We start from the raw sequence: 21,610 nt of genomic DNA on the forward strand, positions 1-21,610 counted from the left end.
TTGCATTTTTTTTTTACATTTAGACTACATTTAGTTTTTTCATTAAAATATTCCAAGATGACCATTTGCATATGAATCCTTGTTTGAATTTTGGTGTTTATACTATTAGTATGTGGAAAGGACATAGGATTTGGCCTATCTATGAAACAAATATATATATATATATATATATATATATATGTTTTGTGGAGTTGTGTGCTTCTCTCACTGATCCCTGCCCTGAGTCCCACTAGGTTAAGAGTTCATTGTATTTTCTTTCAGGCCTTTTTCTGTCTTTATAAAACCATGCCCGTGTGATTTTATAAGTACACTTGGTATATTTATCTTTAAACACATCAGTAGATTTTTATTTTATAGTGTAAAAGTTATTTAGTGACATACTGTGGATCTGTTAATACACACATACACACACACACACACACACACAAACACACATATTTCTGTTTCATTATTTTAAGTTACTAAGTAATTTTCCATTGAGTTTATATCCTGTAGTTTAACCAATCCCCTACTGGTCATTTAAGTTGTGTCCATTTCTGTGTAACTGAAGATAGCTATAATTTTGAAGGTATTTATGAATTTTCATATATTATATTATTATTTGGTACCTTTACTGAGTAACAAATAACTATTTTTCTGAAATGACTGTTTCTACCTCTCTTGTTAAATCCACAATGTACTTTCCTCAACTAATGATCTTGCCTTGTATTTTATTGAGAAATAGGAGGAATCAGATACATTCTCTCATTTTTCCAATCATGAAATTTATGAAACTACCATGTACACATTCCTATATAGTTTCCTCTCCTGTAGTGAGGGTAAATTGATTTTCATTTTTTCTAAAAATGAACCAACTCTTTTTGGAGGCTGGAGCCCATCCATCCCTCTTATCAACTAAAAAAATTTTGCTCTTTAGTTCCTTCTCTTTCTGTATTAGTAGTTTCTCCTTATAGGATCATTCACATTAGCTTGTAAATATGCTCCAGTGTTCAGATAAAAAAATTCTCTCTGTACTCCAAAACATCCTCTAGCTATTATCTTTGTTTTCTTTCAGTTTGTAGCAGAATTCACAAGGGTTGTATGTATACTTCATTGCCTCCCATTTCCCCCTCTGTCTATTCCACTCGGGTTTTTTTCTTCTTCTTTTACTAAAATTGCTTTTGTAAGGTCACCAGGAATCTCTGTGTTGCCAGATAGAATGGTCAGTTTCAAATTCTCATTAACTTCTCAGCAGATTTGATTCAATTATTCTTTTTTTAATATATTTTTATGTGGTGCTGAGGATCAAACCCAGTGTTTCACACATGCAAGGCAAGCACTCTACCACTAAGCTACAGCCCCAGCCCTTGATTCAGTTATTCTTAAAAGAAAAAAAATTCCCTTTTGCTTTCTATGACATCATAATCTTATGGTTTTTCTCCCTTTTTACTTGCCATTTCTTAGTCTTTGCTGGATCTACCTTTGTCTGATTTCTATATGCTGTTGTGCCCTAACACTCAGCCTCTTTTCTGTCTTCTCTCTTGGGTGATCTCATTCCGTTTCATGAATTTAAGTACTGATGAGTCCCAAATTTATGTATTTAACGTTGACCTCATTCTTAAGCTTTAGGTATATGTCTAGCTGTTTGGGTATTTACTAGGCATCTCAAACTTAGTATGTTCAAATAGAACTCTTGATTCCTTGTATCCCCATTCCTCCCACATTGTCAAGTCTGCTACTACTTAAATATACCAATTTAGTAAATTATATCATCATCCATACATTTGCTCATGCCAAACTCTATGGGCTGTCTTTGATTGATTGTTGTATCTCACCTTATTTCCAATTCATCAGCCATTCTTAGCTACCCTTTTAAATTGTGCTCAGAATTTGTCCTCTTCATTCCATTGCCAATACTTTCCAGGTACAAGCCACCATTGTTTTTCCCTTGAACTGTTAAATACTAGTCTTCTAAGTTGTTTTTCTGCTCTAATTCTTGAAGTTCTCTCCTTTTCACACAGCAAGCAGTTGTCTTTTAAATATTCATTCAAGAAGAGTGAATTGTTAAGAATATGGAGTAAGAACATACATTTGATCTTAATATTTAAGGGCAAAGTCCCTGAGGTATGAACATGTTTGGTTTTCTTACCAAGAAGAGCAAAGTGCGGGGGAAAATGGTAGAAAATTCAGTCACAACAATAGAAAGGACTGAATTCTATGAGATCTTGGATTCTATTCTTAAGTAGAAATCTATTGGAAGATATTGAGTAGGGAAAGAACATGGTCTTATTTATGTTAAAAGGGACTAAGTTTTCCTAAAACAGGAGATTCTAAGCCAGGTGTAGTGGTGCACACCTGTAATCCCAGCAGCTGAGGCAGGAGGATTGCAGGTTTGAAGCCAGCCTCAGCAACTTAGTGAGGCTGGAAGCAACCTAGTGATACCCTGTCTCAAAATGAAAAGGTCTGGAGGTGTGACTCAGTGGTTAAGCACCCTTGGGTTCAATCTCTGGTACCAAAAAAAAAAAAAATAATAATAATAATAATAAAAAGGACCAGTTTGGCAACTGAGAGAAAGCTATCTCCTTTCTGTAGCTAGCAAAGATTGGAGAACAAAGACTAATTTAGGGGTTTGTGATAATCTAGATGAGAAATATTGGTGACCTGATGAAGTTAGGTGTGGAAGTGGTGAGAAATGCTGGATTTGGGATGTTTTGAAGGTAGAACCAACAGATGAGGTAATAGTTTGGATAATAGTGTATGAGAGATGTAAAAGCACCAAGCATGATTTCAAGGTTTTTTTTGCTTGAACAGGTGGTTAAAAAGTTTGACCATTGGGCTGGAGATGTGGCTCAAGTGGTAGTGCGCTCGCCTGGCATGGGTGAGGCACTGGGTTCGATTCTCAGCACCACATGGAAACAAAATAAAGATGTTGTGTCCACCTGGAACTAAAAAAATAAATATTTAAAAAAAAGTTTGACCATTTATTGTAATAGGGGAACTCTAGAAAAAGAGATTTGGGTGGATCTGGTTTAAACATGTAAATTTGGGATGCCTGTTAGATATCCAGAAGAGCTGTCCATTTGGCAAATAGAAGTTTATCCAAGTGAGTAGTTAGACCTAGAGACCTAGAGAAAAAATTAGAAAACATTGATATATACACTTAATTCTATATATTAATTTAAAAGGTTTGGTTAATTCAAATGGGGAGAGTAAATAGAAAAGAATCCAAGACTTGAACCTGGAACACTAGAGCTAATGGATTTAGAGATCACAAAGAGGATACTAAAGTACAATTAATAAAGAGGAAAATTGGGAGAATTATATCTTGGAAGACAAGCAAATAAAGTGTTACAAGGTGGGAGCTATCAACTCTACCTATGCTAGTACTTAAGAGGAATGTTTGGGTACATGGAACCCATAGCTGCTTTTGATAAAACTAGTTTCAGAGAAAGGAGGAGGCAAGGAAGTGAAACTTAGAATAATTTTATGAGTTTTGCTAAACTAACTCAGAAATAGGGCAATAGCTAAAGAGGTGTAAAAGATAAAGAGGTGGTTAGTTGGTTATTCTTATGTTTTTAAAAATCGGACATTCTAGAACATTTGTAGACTAATAAGAATGACTGTGGATAAAGGGAAAAATTGATGCAAGAGAGGGGATATTTGCAGAGCAAAATCTTTGAGTACACAAGAAGAGATAGGATTCATTGCCCAGCTGGAAGTATTAATAGGAGGGTGCACTGTTTATCTAATGTAACAATACATGATTGGAAAAGTAAGCAGTGAAAGAATAGTAAGTTCTCTTTTGGTTGCTTCTGTTGTCACAATGGAAAAAAGACATGAATTTATTGGCCTAGAGTGGGAGAAAGGGTTGATTTAGGCTCAAAAATGTGTGAAATAGTTTTTACCTCATAAAATAAATTGACTAGGAAAATGTTATAGGGTTGCATGACAGTGTCAGGAGTCTTGAAGTTTATGTATGAAAATATAAAGAGAGACCAGTTGTTATGACTGTGTTTTTTCACTCTTGTTCAATTATTCAGTGGCAAGCAATAAGTTGGACAGTTGAATTTAACCAAGGTTGGGCATTTGCCTGCTAAATACAATGAAGAGAATGAGACTCAAGAAACTGACTACATTCTTATTGTATTTACTAGTTTGATCAGTTTCCCTATATGTCATGAATCTGCCATCACTGCACCAGGGCTCCAATACCCCACGTTGGGCCGACTGCATTCCCATATTTGACGCCTCTTTACCTTGTTTGGGCTCTTGACTCCTCAGCTAGCTCCTTCACATGATGCTGTCCCATTCTGCTTCAGCTCTATCTTCCTGTACTGGATGACCTCCTCATTCCCCTCCCATGGACACCTTTCTCAGTTTGATACTTTGTACCAGCTAAGCTCTTGAAGAGATGTTTACACTACTCTGATCTAGATCCGCCAATAGTCTTCTCCCTCATGTGGACCCCCTGTGCAGCATTGTTAGACTCTGAATTCTCATATCATCCCTTCTCCCAGTGTGGACACTCCTCTCCTGAGCTGTATTGTTCTGATTATGAATGTCTTTTTCATCCTGCTTGACCTCTGATACCCTGAGACTCTTGAAACCGTGTGCCAAGATCTCTCCTCATGTGAATACCCTTCTTAGTCTACATAAACTCATTTATCCTACTCCATGCTGAGCTCCTGTGTGCATCTCTCTCCAGGTCTTCAACCAGCATGGCCATGTACTTTCTTTTGACCTGTCTAATAGTTTAGGGTATAAATTGTTTGGAAAGGGAAGGGTTTATTATTTATTTTATTCTTTTGGATAGAAATTGTCCTTAGGTATATTAGATTAACACAATCTAAATAACTCTTTCAAAGTGCCTCTTTCTCAGTAAGAACATCAACAACAATATTTTAATAGAAAGATACCCTTTGCTTGAACTCCATTTACTAATTTGATATTTACCAGGTAGATTTACCTTTCTAGAAAGGTAAATGCCATGGAAAATGAATACGTGCATTTGGCCTGCTAGTGGGGACATTATAAACAAATTAATTTTCTGGTGCTTAGATGCATAGCTCCTTAGTTGAACTACTGAGAATTAAACCCTTAGAACTCCTCTCTTTGGGATGAAATGACTGAATGTCCTCCAAGGCTTTTTTTTTTAAATAAATAATTTTTTTTTTTTTTAGTTGTCGGTGGACTTTTATTTTTTTTATTTATATTTGGTGCTGAGAATTCAACCCAGTGCCTTATGTGCTAGGCAAGCACTCTACTACTGAGCCACATACCCAGCCCTTTCATAGCTTTTTATTAAACTCTGGCCACCTTTTCTCTATCCTAAGAGTCCAGTCCAGAACTCTCTTCCTCTTTACCTACATCTTCAGAGCTAAAACCTTGTCCACGCTGTTTTCCTGACTTACTTCAGTCCAATCTCTTCACCTTAAAGAGAAATGATTCTTCTAAAATGTTTGCTACATGTAATTCCTTTGGTTCAAATCTTTTAGTGCTTTCTTCTCTCACTTTAAGTCTAAAAAACTATGTTTCAGAAAGCTCTTAATTGCTGGATTCATTTTTTCTCTTTACTTTTCCCTACTTTCTGAAATTACAGTTGTCTCTTAGAATCCAATAGGGATTGGTTCCAGAAATCCCTTCCCTCACAGAATACCAAAAATCCAATAATGCTTCGGTCTCATAGAAAACATAGAGACATGTGATGTCCTATTTACATATAATCTACTCCCATCCTCTCATATACTTTAAATTATCTCTAGGTTACTTATAATGCCTAATACAATGCAAATGCTATGGAAAAAGTTCTTATATTCTATTGTTAAAACAATGATACAGAAATAAGTCTACATATTCAGTTCAGATGCATTTTTTCCCAAAATATTTTCTACTCAAACTTGATTAAATTTGCAGATGGTGAAACCCTCTGTTACTGAGGGTCAACTGTATTTTAGCCACTCAGTGACTCAAATCTTTTCATCTGGCCAATTCTTTCTCATCTATCAGGTCTCAGTTTAAACATTCATTTCTTTTACAATATCTTTTCTCTGCGCTCTCCTTTGTGTTTCCTGAGCACCCTGTACTTCAATTATGATGGTGTTAAGCATATCTTTTCTACTCTTGTTCAATCTATGAGTCTTCCATGTGCTAAAGAAAAAAAAATTGTCATTTTAAACAAAAACAACACATGAAAGCTACAAAATACTTTATAAATGCTTGTTGAGTGTTTTGATGAATTAATGTCAAATAATTAAAACAAGAATATTTTCTAACTTAAAAAAGCAGAACCTAGGATTTCTAATTTGGTCAGAATTGTGAGTATTACAATTATACTCTCAAGATAAACAACTATGAAACTGGAAAAAAATATTTGAAGGAACTGTTTGCAGGCATTGGACAACAGATCATGTTCACTGAAAAAAGAAGAGCATATGAGGTGACTATATTCTAACATTTTACTTAGGGACATTTTGTAAACTTTAGGACATGGAATTATAATTCAACAGAGAACAGGGACATATTTAAGCAAATAAAACTGAAAAGTTTGTATTTGCTGAGGTGACTGGAATTTATGGAGCAAGGTACTGGAGTAGGATTGTTGCAGAGAGGGCACTGGAAAAGTACATAAGGATCCTTTGAGTTTTTGGGAAAATACAAGCTAACCATGTCCAGAATGAGATTCAATGATGGCTAGCAGAGAAAAAGTACTGAGTAGGGTGAGTGCTGGTACCACATGTTGAGTGGATTAAAGAGATCACACATGCTGGAAGACGTATGATTCTTGACATGCCAGAGTGGAAAGACCTTATGGAACTCTCCAGTATTATAATGGAGACCGCAGAAAGGCCACCATAACAGAACCTCCAACCAAGCTTTGACAGACTCAAGCTAACCTATCAATAAATTAACTGCTAGAACAAAACCCTTTTTAAAAGTTACTCAATGTAACATCCACAATGTCTAGAATATAGTAAACATTTAGTGGAACCAGCCAGGTGTGTTGGCACATGTGTATAATCCTAGCTACTCAGGAGGCTAAGGCAGGAGTATAGCAAGTTGGAGGCCAGTCTTGGCAGCCTCTGCAATTTAATGAGACTGTCTCAAAATAATTTTTTTTTTCTTTTTTGATACTGGGGAATGAACCCAGGGCACATCTCTACCACTGATTCACATCCCCAGCTGTTTTTATTTTGAGACAGGGTCTCACTAAGTTGCTTCAAGCCTCACTAAGTTGCTTTAAGCCTCACTAAGTTGCTTAGGATGGCCTTGAACTTGCAGTTCTACTGGAATTACAGGCATATGCCACCAATCCTGGCTCAAAATAAAATATTAAAGGGCTGAAGATATAGCTCAGTGGTAGTATCTCTGCATTCTATCCCCAATATAAAAAAAATGACTTAATTAAAAAATTAAAAAGGTAATTTATCACAATTACACTATTATTATAGAGGAAGTTTTTGAAACTGAAGGAAAATAATACTGAAGTGTCAGTAAATTTACAAGGATTGAAGTCATATAGAGTGTGTTCTTTGACCACATCAGACTTAAACTCTAAATCAGTAACAAAAATGTATCCTGGAATATTTGAAAATACGCGGACATTTATAAATAATTTATGGATAAAAAAAGAGTCACAAGGAAAATTAGAAAATACTTGGAATTAAAAGCATAGCATATAGCTGGGCACAGTGGTACACACCTGTAATCCCAGTGGCTTGGGAGGCTGAGGCAGGAGGATTGCAAGTTCAAAGCCAGTTTGAGCAATTTAGCAAGACCTTAACTCAAAATAAAATATTAAAAGGGCTGGGGATGTGGCTTAGTGGTAAAGCACCCCTGGATCCAATACCCGGATCTCCCCCACTACACACCAAAAAAAAAAAAAAAAGAAAAGCTAATGAAATTCAAATATGCAAAAGGAGGGAAATAATCAAGATGAGGGCAAAAGTCAGTGAAATACAACACAGACAATAGAGAAAATCTTTGATACCAGAAGCTGGTTCTTTGAAAAGCTTAATAAAATTAATAAACTTCCAAGCGAAGTGATAAAAAAAGGCAGACAAATTGCCAAGATTAGGAATGAAAGAGAAGACAGAGCTACAGATCTTACAGGGAGTGTTGTGAGCAACTTTATGCGAAAAAATGTAGTAAAGTAAAATGGACAATTCTTTTGAAGACACATGGTACTAAAATTCACTCAAAGAAATATCCTATGAAAGCAATTGATTTGAGTTTGAAACCTCTCAATGAAAATGCCAGGCCTAAGTGGTTTCACTGGTGAATTCTACCAAACGTTTTATAAAGAAACAATGTCAATTCTATACAAACTTTCAGAAAAGAGGCAAAGGGAGTGCTTTCCAACTCGTTTTTATGAGTCTGGCATTACCCTGATATCAAAACCAGACAAAGATATTATGTGACAGCTGCAGTCATTCCTTTCATGATGTAGATGCAAACATCCTTAACAAAATATTAGCAAGTCAAATTCAGCAATGTACAAATAAAGATAATACACTATGGCTAAGTGGTATTTACTTCAGGAATGCCAGATTTGTTTAATATTAAAAAACCAATCGGGCTGGCGTTGTAAGAGTGCTCACCTAGCACATGTGAGACACTGGGTTCGATCCTCAACACCACCTAAAAATAAATAAATAAAATAAAGGTATTGTGTCCACCTACAACTAAAAAAAAAATTAAAAAGAAAAGTTGGGGCTGGGGTTGTAGCTTAGTGGTTGAGCGCTTGCCTTGCATGCATGAGGCATTGGGTTCTATCCTTAGCACCACATAAAATAAATAAATAAAACAGAGATAAAAAAAAATCAGTGTAATTTGCCATAGAATAAAGAAAATGAAAATGCATTTAAATTTAAATCTAAATCACATTAAAAACTCTTGGGCACTTTCCTTCATTCCTGAATAATTCATTCCAAAAGCCATTAGGCGGACTGAGTTGGGAATGCATCCACAAAAGTTAGTGTAGTAACCTATGGGGGATTGGAGCCCAAGTAAAAAATCCATGAGTTCACACTTATGCCAAAAATAAAGGAAAAAATAGGGAAAGAACAAAAGCTTTTATAGTAGAGTCTTTCTTATAATAAAACTAGAAAATTTGTTTGCTAGCTCTCATAATAATTTAAGTAAAAATAATAGATGCTAAGACTGGTAGAGGAAGTTTGGTAGAGAGCTGGCAGATGCAACTTATCAGGAGATTGAAGTTAATGCTCCTAGTAATAAGGTAAGTTGAAATCATGTCCTACCCGATGAAAGGCAGAGGATGTCATCATTACTTCTATAATATGATGCCAAAGATGGGTAACCTGATTCCAGTCATGAGGAAATACCAGACAAATGTACATTTTAAAAACATCCTACAATATAATGATCTTTAATTTTCAAAATTATCAGTCATAAAGGTAAAGGAAAATTTGAGCAACTGTTCTGGACTGAAAGAAACCGTAGAGAGATGACTACCAAATGAATTACACCAAATGTATAATTCTGAACTGGATCTTTTTGTTGTAAAGGACAACAATTGGTAAAACTGTTTCCAGTGACAGTTGGTAGAACTAGAATAGGATCTGTGAACTGCATAGTAATAAAGTATCAGTATCAGTTTTAGGAAATTTTTGTGGTTGAAAAGTTCTTGCTTTGTAAGAAATTGGTGATGGGACATCAGATCAGCACTATACTTTCAAATGATTCAAGGATGTGGGAGGTATATATACTTTTTATTTCCAATTTTGTTTTGATTTTTTAAGTTAAAAAACATTTTTGGTACTTAGAAAGATAAAATTTATTTATTTGGAAAGTCCATATACCTAGTCTCCTAATGTTGATTAAAGAAAGTAAATAATACTTTATCATTTTAGTAAATCAATTAAACAGTATTTTTTCCTCCCATATTTTGAATAGCTTGTAAAAATGTCATTTATTTTGAATGTATTATTCCTTTTTTTTGTTCTTATTTTGAATAAGTAAGAGTGCTTATGGTTTTTCTTTCAGATTGTGCTTATTACTGTAGCATAATTTTTCTCTGTTTACCTTCAAAGGTTGCTCAAGAAACAGATGTGAGAGCCCAGATTCGTTTGCAGTTTCGTGATGTCAATGGAGAACTTATAGCTGTGCAGAGATCTATGGTGTGTAGTCAGAAAAGCAAAAAGACAGAATTTAAAACCCTGGAAGGAGTCATTACAAGAACAAAGTAGGTGTTTATGTTATAGTTTAATATTGTTCATTTTTAGTCTTTTAGGTGTATAAGACCATGGACTTTTTTTTTTTTTTTCTATTTATTTTTGGGAGCATATTGGTTTTCTTTTAACAAACTGTTTTTAGAGTAGTTTTAAATTCATAGTAAAATTGGATAGAAATGTTACCTTATGGTCCTCACCCCTATACCTCTCATAGCCTACCCCACTATTAACATGTAAATGTTTTGCTTTATTTTCTCAAAATTGGAAATTGAACCTAGGGGTGCTTTACCACGGAGCTACACCTCCAGTCCTTATTATTTTTTATTTTGAGACGGGGTCTTGCTAAGTTGTTTAGTGCCTCACTAAGTTGCTGAGGCTGGCCTTGAACTTGGTATTCTCTTGTCTCAGCCTCTGGAGTTGCTGGGATTACGGCTGTGTGCCACTGTACCTGGCAACATTTAATTTTGTTTTTTAATTAAGTTGATTTTTTTAATACCTTTATTTTATTTATTTATTTTTATGTGGGGCTGAGGATTGAACCTAGGGCCTCGCACATGCTAGGGGAGCGCTCTACCACTGAGCCACAACCCCAGCCCTAATTTTTGATACTTATTTACTAAATAAAGTGATCACATTAAAGATTTTGTGATAATGTTTCATTTCATTGAGTAATTTATGAACAGTTTCAGAGTCAAAAGTATATAATCATCAAATATAGATTTTTTTTTAAAAAAGTGTTAGAGTTACATATAGGGATGGATGAGATGAGAAGCAGACAAGTAGGGAAGAGTAGTAATTTGTCGCTCTTAACAATTATCATTGTGTTAGAGTCAAATAATGTCTTCTAATAGATATGGATTTTTGGAGTTTGTATGCTCTGTGCAAGCTTTTTTTAAAAAAAAAAATATATATATATATATAAAATATATTTATTAGTTGTTGAAGGACCTTTATTTTTATGTGGTGCTGAGAATCGAACCCAGTGCCTCACACATGCCAGGCAAGCACTCTACCACTGAGCCACAATCCCAGCCCTCTGTGTAAGCTTTTATTCTTGTTCATTGAATTACTTAACTATTCACCCTCCTCCCTCATTTTTTCTTATTAAACCGAGTAAGTATTTAGTCAGTGAAGTTTAGCAACCAGCTAGAGGCACTGTACTAGCTACCAGTTTCTCAAGTAGGTTTTTTTTTCTGACATTTATTCATTCATTTACTTATTTATTTTCTGGTACTGGGGATTGAACCCAGGGATGCTTAACCACTGAACCACATCTCCAGCCCTTTATATTTTTTAATTTTGAGAAAGGGTCTTGCTAAGTTGCTGAGTCTGGTTTTGAATTTGCAGTCCTCCTGCCTCAGCCTCCTGAGCCACTGGGATTACAGGTTTGCGCCATTGTGCCTGGCTTTTCTGACTTAAGTACACTCTCTTAAGTCTCTCTTATATCTTTTCATATTATTCCATTCCAGTTAAGCTATTTCCCTTTTCCCCTTTACAGCCATTTTTCTCAAGAGTTGTTAATACTTGCTATCTTTTCCTTTTCCAGTTCCATTCTTCCAGTGAAATAGCTCCAACTAAGGTCACTAATAACATCTTTATTAATTAAACTAATGTTGTTGCTATACAGAATAGACCTAAAAGCCTCTGTTTTCTTCATTTGTAAAATAGGGATTCATTATGCCTGAATTTGTCTTTGAAAAAATGTAAGGATTGAACTAATGCATACAGAATGCTTACTATGTAGTAAGAGCTCATGGATTAGTTTTCTATAACTGCCATAACCACAAACTTGGTGGCTTCAAAAACCATAAATTTGTTATCTTACAGTTCCATAGTGTAGAAGTCTGAATTCAGGAATTTTTAAAAAATATTTTTTAGTTGTTGATGGATCTTTATTTTATTTATTTGTATGTGGTGCTGAGAATCGAACCCAGTGCCTCACGCATGCTAGGCAAGCGCGTTACCACTGAGCCACAACCCCAGTCCTTGAATTCAGGAAATTTTATGGCTTTTCTGATTTAAGTACTCTCACGTCTCTTGTAGGACCATTGTTCCATTTACCACAGATTAGTAAATGACAATTGTTAATTAGTCCTTACTTGAAAATTCCTTTTTAGACCCCCATCACGTAATGCTGTTCTTTCTTATTGCAGCCTCATCCTACTTCATTTACCCAGCCAGTAAAGGTTAAAGCCAGACAGGCTCAGTACTATATCTTCTGTTGTGCTCTATATTTTCTTCCTAGAAAATCTCATTCATATCCATTGCTCAGATTACTATGTGACTTTGAGGAACTCACAAATCAGACCTCTTCTTCTAGACCCATTTATCCAATTACCTCTCTTATATATATATAAAATGTGTGTGTGTGTGTGTGTATGTGTGTATATATGTATGTATACACACACACATATATACATATATATAATTTATAGTTTTTTAAAATTTATATATGACAGCGGAATGCATTGCAATTCTTATTACACATATAGAACATAATTTTTTGTATTTCTGGTTGTATACAAAGTATGTTCACACCATACATGTACTTTGGATAATAATGATCATAACATTCAACCATCATTTCTAACCCCATGCCCCCTACCTGTCTCATTTCCTACCTGTTTCAAATATACATTAGATTCAACATGCCCCAAACCATGCACGTGATTCACTGTCTTTGACCCCTCCTAATAATCTTCCTGTAACTTGGTCTCTTGCATGACTTTTCATTGCACTGCCCATGCGATAACTCAAGCCAAGAATCTAAACTTTGATATCTTTCTTGTCCTCTCTATCCAGTTTATTACCAAATACCATGGATTTAATTTAAGTTAAATGTTTCTTGAATTTGTTTCTTATCTTACATTGACCATTCTAATCCAAACTACCATCATCTTTCCATGGTCTAATGTGATAGCCTATTGTCTTATGTGTCTATTCTAGTCCCCTACAGGACATTCTCGGTATACTCAGTGTAGTATTTTCAAAATTGGAATGTAAAAAAAAAAAAGCAATAAAGACAGATTCTGTGTCTGTCTGCCTAATTAGTCCATTATTGAACAACCCAATTTCTAATGTACATGTTCTTAGGTGTTTTTAAGTTATCTTTGCCTGTCTGCTATTGATCATTGTGTTCTGTTTTATTAATTTAGGTCTCTTATTTTTTATTCAGGAATGAAAGAGAGTATTTTTGCTCTATGTATTAGGTATAAATATTTTAAGTTATCTTAAAGTCCAAATAGGTAAAAAAAAATTCTCTATTTTACCTAACTTTTTTATCAGTTACCTGCTAAATCATTTAAGAATAGTACTTTTTAGCATGAGGAAGCTAACAAGATAGGTAAAGGGACTATTTTTTAAAAGAAGTACAGTATGGATTGACTAAGCAATAGAATATGTATGACCAAAGGTTATTTTACTCATATTCTTTATTTTTATTTTCTACAGGCATGGTGAAAAGGTCAGTCTCAGTTCTAAATGTGCAGAAATTGACAGAGAAATGATAAGTTCTCTTGGGGTTTCCAAATCTGTGCTAAATAATGTCATTTTCTGTCACCAAGAAGACTCTAATTGGCCATTAAGTGAAGGAAAGGCTCTGAAGCAAAAGTTTGATGAAATTTTTTCAGCAACAAGGTTTGTAACTCTTGAGTGTGCTTTGTAGCCCATTAAGTTGTTGAACCTTTTTTTTTTTCCTCTTTCCATTTTTTGTGTTATTAAGGATTGAACCCAGGACCTCATATACTCTGCCACTGAGTTCCCTGAGCCCTTTTTTTTTCTCCCCTTGTATTTTGAGATAGTCTTACTGTGTTATTCAGGTTGGGCTTAAACTCTTGGCCTCAAGCAGTTTTCCTACTTCCACCTTCTGAGCAGCTGGGGCCATAGGCATACTCCACTTCAGCTTGGATTTTTTTTCAGTTATGGTAGAAATTGAACCCTGGTATAGTCTACCTCTAAGCTATGTCTCCAGACCTTTTTGTTTTGTTTTGTGTTTTTGTTTTGTTTTATTGGGTTCACTAAATTGTCCATGTGGGCCTCAACCTTTTTATTCTTCTGCCTCAGCCTCCCAGGTAGCTAGGATTATGGGCATGCACCACCATGCATGGCTGGATGCTTCTTTTCTTTTAAAAAAAAAGAAATTTTTTTTAGTTGATAGTAGACCTTTATTTTATGTATTTATATTGGTATCTACATTTGTGCTCAGAAACAAACCTAGTACCTCACGCATACTAGGCAAGTGCTCTACCACTGAGCTAACCCCAGCCTGGATGCTTCTTTTCTTAAAGAAAAACTTAAAAAGCAAAAGGTAGTTATTTACTACTTTTTACCTACTGGCAACCATGTTTCCTTTCAGTTTTCTTTCTGTACATATGTTTATTTACCAGACTGACAGTGTAAATGCAATTTTTTCACTTACCATTATGTCAAAGCATTTTCCAAGTTACTGAAATTGGATTTGGAAATTGCTGAGTTTGGATTTGAATGTAAACAAATTTATAGCATGACACTAAATTAAACTAGTACGAACTGTCAAATAGCTGTGTAATTACTCAGTCTTATAATTCTGTGTTCCTTTTTTTTAATTGAGAAATATTTCTGTAGAATGTTATAATTTGAAGAATGTTCTTGACATGGCACAAAAATTTTAATTTAATTGTAAATGTAATCTTAATGACTGCATAATATTCTGCTGTGTGACTATACCATAATTTACTTAGCCAGAAATTTTATTTTTATTTGCTATCTTCAAAGGTACATTAAAGCTTTAGAGACGCTTCGTCAGGTACGTCAGACACAAGGTCAGAAAGTAAAAGAATGTCAGACAGAGCTGAAATATCTGAAACAAAATAAGGAAAAAGCTTGTGAAATTCGTGATCAGATTACTAGTAAAGAAGCCCAGTTAACATCTTCAAAGGAAATTGTCAAATCCTATGAGAATGAACTTGACCCACTGAAGGTAATTTGATTTTTTTTTTAATTGACAGATAAAAATTATATATATTTGTGATATAAAATATGATGTTTTAATGTAAGTATACATCGTGAAATGGCTAAGTCAAAGTAACTAGCATGCACATTACCTCATGTATTATTTTTGGGAGGAGAAATGCTTAAAATCTATTCTCTTAGCAATTTTTTAGTACACAATATATTGTTATCAATTGTAGTCATCATTATGTACACAACCTGTGTTCTGAACTCTGGAGATAAAGCTAAAATACAGATGTCAAAGAAGAACTCCACAGGATCTGATGACTGGTTGGATTTAACGAATGAAGCAGCTAAAGATGTCACTAAAGATCCAATCCTACATGATTCTCATGTTTCTTGTGTCACCAGGAGGCACTGAAAATACTGATGGAGATACACTGAGAAGTTTGTGGACTTCTGAAACCAAGATTTTAATATTTAGTGTTCTTAAGTATTAATATAATTCTATTTGTTAGACATCACTCAAAAGATACTTAGTATAGAGTTTTCTTCACAAGTGGTGTGAATGGTCCCATCATTAAATGCTAATCACCAGATACTGACCAGAGTGCTTTAAAATGTATTATGTAAGCTCCACGGTGACCCCATGAGGTTTCTAAGGCTAGAAACTGAGCCATATCTGTTCATGATGGAAGGAGGAAGTGAAACCAGGATTTGAATCCAGGCCTCTTGATTCCTATGCACATACATTTTTTCCTTTTTAAGTCAAATTTATTGAAGTATAATTTATATATTGTAAAATCCACCCTTTTTAAAGTGTTTAATTCTGTGGGTTTGGACAAATGTATACAGTGACATCACCACTGTCACAATCGAAATAATAGAATATTTATCTCCCCCCAAATGTCTCTCAAAAGCCCATTTAGTCAATCCCCTTTCTCTGTTCCCAGCCTCTGGCAACCACTAATGTGTTTTCTGTCATTATATTTCTGTTTTGCCTTTTCCAGAGTGGCACATAAATGGAATCATACAGTATGTAGACTTTGTGTCTAGCTTCTTTCCTTAACATAATGCTTTTAAATTTATCTGTGTTGCTGCATATATAAGAAATTCATTCTTTTCTATAGCAAAGGAGTAATCCCATTGTATGGGATTACTCCTTTGTCTCTTTTTTGTAATTGTTTTTATCCAAAAAAAAAAATTCCTGGTTGATGGACATTATATTGTTTCCAGCTGTGGCTATTACAGATAAAAGTGCTCTAAACTTAGCTGGGCACAGTGGCACACGCCTGCAATCCCAATGGCTCAGGAGGCTGAGGCAGGAGGATGTGGGTTCAAAGCTAGCCTCAGCAAAAGTGAGGTGCTAAACAACTTAGTAAGACCCTCTCTTTAAATAAAATACAAAGTAGGGCTGGAGGTGTGGCTCAACGGTTGTGCCCCTGAGTTTGATCCCCTGTAACCCCTCCAAAAAAACTTTTGTGTACATGTTTTCCTTCCTCTTGACTAACTTTCTAGATTGTATGGTAAGTGGTTTTAACCTTATAAGTTGGCAAACTATTTTCCAAAGTGACTGCCGTTTTGTATTTCTACTAACAGATACATAAGAATGCAGTTATTCTGCATCCAGCTGTGCACTTAGTACTGTTATTCTTTTTCATCTTAGCCATTATAGTAGGTTTGTGGTATTATCTCATGAGAGGTTGTTTTTCTCAACGTTTTTTATTTGCGGTTTCCCAAGGACTATTCTAAAAAAGGTCTAGTTAGAGTTGGTCAGCTTTGGAATTGTAGAACCAGACCTGGGGAGAGCATCCTCAGCATTGTTCAGGGAGAGAATGCTCTAAAGCAGGTAATACATATTTCAGGAGAGGAGGCAACCAACTGCCCCTGAAGGTAGGCCTTGGAAACAGGCCACTGAAATCATTTGTCATGCCCATCTTACTTCCTCAGAGTCCTCTGTGCTTGAGTACACTTGCAGACTCAAAATTGCTAACTCACTGCCCCGTCAGTGATTTTGATATTTTAAAAGATAAATTAAAGCTGGGGATATAGTTCCATTTGTAGAATGCTTATATACCACTGGTGGGGCCTTAAGTTCAATCTGCAGCACTACAAATAATAAATAATAATAGTAATAAATAAATTCATCTTTTAAGGATCAATTCTTACACGTGGTACTTCCAATACTGTAGCTCATAATACCCTACAAATGAATGACTTTTATGGGTGGAATTGAGGGTAGGTCATGGGCTTTGGAGTTTTAAGTGGAATTTAATTTCTGCTTTTATCAACTAGCTGTGAAGAGTCAGATAAATTACTAACATCTCTGATCCTCAATGTGTTAGCTTTTCATCACTGTGACCAAAAAACCTAGTAAGAACAACTTAGAGGAAGAAAAGTTTATTTTAGGCTCATGTATCAGAGGTCTCAGTCCATGGTTGGCCAACTCCATTATTATGGGCCTGAGGTGAGGCAGAACATCATGGTGGAAGAAAGCTGCTCAGCTCATGGCAGCTGGGAAGCAGAGAGAGAAAAGGGTGTGCCCGTGTATATGCATGCAATGAGCCAGGGACAAGATATAATTCCCATGGTGATGCCCCCAGTGACCTAATTCCTCCAGCCACACCCCACCTCCCTATAGTTATCATCCAGTAGTCTATTCTGATTGTTAATCCATCGAATGAATTAATCCACCAATGAGGTCACAGCTGTCATAATCTCATCATTGCCTAAAAGCCCCACCTCTGAATCTTACTGTATTGGTGATTGTATATGAAAAACATGAGCTTTTCCAGGGATATTTCTGGAGGATCCAGATCATTACACTTGGTTTTTCTGCTTCCATTACAGTGTAATTGTTGGTATTAAATGAGATCATTTTTACTAAGAGCCTGGTCCTTGCATCTTTTGTTTATTTTCATCTACCAGCAGTGTAAACTAGAGTGAATTTTATTTCTGTAAAATGTTCCTTTGTTTTCAGAATCGCCTAAAAGAAATTGAACACAATCTCTCTAAAATAATGAGACTTGACAATGAAATTAAAGCCTTGGATAGTCGAAAGAAACAAATGGAAAAAGATAATAGTGAACTGGAACAGAAAATGGAAAAGGTTTGTGGTGGTAGAATTTTGTTCTGCTTGAAAACTTGGGGATTATTTTAATGAACCTCATTTGTACTGGTTTTGCCACCCACATTTTGGAATTTTTTATTTATAACAAATGTTTTTTGCTTTTTTTTTAAAGAGAGAGAGAATTTTTTTAAATATTTATTTTATTTTATAGTGGTTTTTTTTGGCGGGGGGACACAACATCTTTATTTGTATGTGGTGCTGAGGATCAAACCCAGGGCCGCACACATCCCAGGCGAGCGCGCTACCGCTTGAGCCACATCCCCAGCCCAATAACAAATCTTGATGTTAGTTACTTCTATGTATATGTTAAAATGAAGGATATTGAATGAGATTTGATTTATATTTGATATCTCAGAATTATTGTACCTTCTTATATTTATACATTACAGCCTTTTTTTGGTTCTAAACAGGTTTTTCAAGGGACTGATGAACAACTAAATGATTTATATCATAATCATCAGAGAACAGTAAGAGAGAAAGAAAGGAGATTAGTAGACTGTCAGCGTGAACTGGAAAAACTAAACAAAGAATCTAGGCTTCTCAATCAAGAAAAATCAGAACTTCTTGTTGAACAGGGTAGGACATAGTGTTTACCTGTCCTTTCTGCCTACTACATATAACATTGTACATTTTTTGCATGAATGAAGAAACCCCAAGGAATTATACTGAGTGAAAAAAGCCATTCTCAAGTTATATATTGTATGGTTTAATTTGTACAACATTTTTGAAATGTCAAAATTAAGAAATAGTGAACATTTGGGAGGCTGAGGCAGGAAGATTTCGAGTTCAAAGCCAGCTGCAGCAATTTAGTGAGGTCCTAAAGCAACTCAGCAACACCCTGTCTGCAAATAAAATATAAAAAAGGACTAGGGATGTGGCTCCCTGGTTAAGCACCATTGAGTTCAATCCCTGGTGCCAAAAAAATATTTTTGTGCTACTGGGGATTGAATCCAGGAACTCACATGTTAGGCAAGCACTGTATAACTGAACTACATCCCCTCCCCTTTTTATTTTTATTTTGAGATACAGGTTTGCTAAGTTGCGCATGTTGGCCTCAAACTTGTGATTATCTTACCTCAGTCTCCCAAGAAGCTAGAATTATAGGTGTGTTCCACCGTGCCTGGTTCATGTTGTGTTATTTTAAAAATCAGCTGAAGAAAAGAATTATTGAGTTTTTTGTTCTTTTTTTTTAAGGTCGTCTACAGCTACAAGCAGATCGTCATCAAGAACATATCCGAGCTAGAGACTCATTAATTCAGTCTTTGGCAACACAGCTAGAATTGGATGGCTTTGAGCGTGGACCATTCAGTGAAAGACAGATTAAAAATTTTCACAAACTAGTGAGAGAGAGACAAGAAAGGGAAACAGAAACTGCCAACCAACTGATGGTAAATATTTTGAAATACAGTGTTTGCTGTTTTCTTTTGTATCAGATTTATTAATTGAATTGTTTAATTTTTGGATGAACCCTATTTTGGAATATTTTTAGATTAGTGTTAAATTAGAATCTGCTATAAAGTAGAAAAAAAACCTTTATAGATGCAAATTTTTAAAAATTTATAGGGATAAAACTATGAATAAAATATAGGCCCACATTTTTTTATTTGCTGTTAAGTAAAATCTCTTAAGGTTAATTGCTAAAAAATGTTTTTCATAATTAATGATGGTTATTTCTGGGTGATGCTTTTTACATTTTTAAAACACTTTTCTGTATTTTCTTCAGTGTACATATGTTATTTTGCATAAAAGAAACTGAAAGTTTTTTATGAAAAAAAAATAATGCACATTCTTCATGTATTTATTTAGAATGACTTTGCAGAAAAAGAAACTCTGAAACAGAGACAGATAGATGAGATAAGGGATAAGAAGACTGGACTGGGAAGAATAATTGAGCTAAAATCAGAAATCCTAAGTAAGAAGCAAAATGAGCTGAAAAATGTGAAATATGAATTACAGCAGTTGGAAGGATCATCAGACAGGATTCTTGAACTGGACCAGGAGCTCAAAAAAGCTGTAAGATATTTAAGTAATCTAATAATCTCAATGTACAAGACATTTAGAATCTTGTATTCTGAGGCATTTTATCTAATCTTTGTTTAAGATTATGGCATGTTAATGAAAATGTCAGCCTTTGCTGACAAGTAAAATTTATCTGAATATTTTCATCACTCAGCTCTTTGGTTCTGGAACCAGGTGAGTTGAAAATTAGAATCACCTAGGGAGTTTGTTAAGGATACCTGAGTTCTTCTTTTTTTTTTTTAAATTTTTTTATTATTTTTAAAAATTTGAATTAGTTATACATGATAGTAGAATGCATTTTGACACATTGTATACAAATGGAGCACAACTCCTCCTTCCTCTGGCTGTACTTGGTGCAAGTCATAAGGGTAGTGTAATCATATATGTATTTAGGGTAATGTCTGTCTTATTCCACCATCCTTCCTGTCCTCACACCCGCTCCCCTCCCCTCACTCCCTTCTGCACAATTCAAAGTTCCTTCATTCTTCTCCATCCCTCCCCCCATTATGAAAAAGTCTTTGCTTACCAGAAAGAACATTTGTCCTTTGGTTTTTGGGTTTTGGCTTATTTGCTTAGCATGATATTCTCCGGCTTCATCTATTTATCTGCAGATGCCATAATTTCATTCTTCTTTAAGGCTGATATCTGTGTTCTTAAAGCTTAAAACCTTCCAAATCAATGTAATTTTGAGAGTGAAGCATGAAAATGAATGTTCCAAACAACAGGACTGATTGTTATGAACATCTTGGTTAAAAACCACTTATCTAAGTAAAAAAGCAAGTAAAGTATTTTTCTTCTAGTTTCCATACACTGCAATTTTATATGACCTTTACCTTTTTCTCACTTTTTTTTCTGTAATGAAAACTTTCTAAGAGCCATTCTAAGAATTTCCAAGTATTCTTCCTTGCTTCTAACCTGCCCCCTTCTTTTATATTTATCACCAAAGTCAGCATCCTAAAGATTCCAAATTCTTTTTTGATAATTTAAACATTATTTTTCTCCTTAACTCACCATCATAGCATATATTTTTTTATTTTGGCACATATCACAGCATTCTCTTCTTGGGGTAAGGAATGACCAGTCAGGGTCTACATCACACTATTTTTGTAGTTTCCAAATGCCAAATGATATTTACATGGGACTTAATTGTTGACTGAAGAGTTATTAATCTACATATTTCTCCTAATTTTGCTCTAATTCTCATTTTCCCTTTATCTTTGACTCTTCTAGGTTTATTTACTAATTCTTTACCATTCATAACCTAATAAGGTAATTCTAATAAGATTTTCCCTAAGGCATATATAGCCAGATTTTTTTTTTTCTCTCTTGTTGGATACTAGCAAACAGTAATACTTTGGCTATT

General features: G+C 34.9%; 1 protein-coding gene across 1 annotated transcript in view; it reads left to right on the forward strand.

The window, feature by feature from the left end:
• Positions 1-21,610, forward strand: part of Rad50 (RAD50 double strand break repair protein) — a 96,857-nt gene that overhangs the window by 2,316 nt on the left and 72,931 nt on the right. Inside the window, exons 3-9 of the mRNA XM_015492740.2 lie at positions 10,029-10,180; positions 13,620-13,805; positions 14,922-15,126; positions 18,079-18,207; positions 18,639-18,804; positions 19,423-19,616; positions 20,035-20,241. Of these exons, the coding sequence (XP_015348226.1) occupies positions 10,029-10,180; positions 13,620-13,805; positions 14,922-15,126; positions 18,079-18,207; positions 18,639-18,804; positions 19,423-19,616; positions 20,035-20,241 (1,239 nt within the window). The remainder of the gene's footprint in view (positions 1-10,028; positions 10,181-13,619; positions 13,806-14,921; positions 15,127-18,078; positions 18,208-18,638; positions 18,805-19,422; positions 19,617-20,034; positions 20,242-21,610) is intronic.

Source organism: Marmota marmota, unplaced genomic scaffold, assembly GCF_001458135.2.
Source record: "Marmota marmota marmota unplaced genomic scaffold, marMar, whole genome shotgun sequence".
In the NCBI taxonomy this organism is placed as follows: domain Eukaryota; kingdom Metazoa; phylum Chordata; class Mammalia; order Rodentia; family Sciuridae; genus Marmota; species Marmota marmota.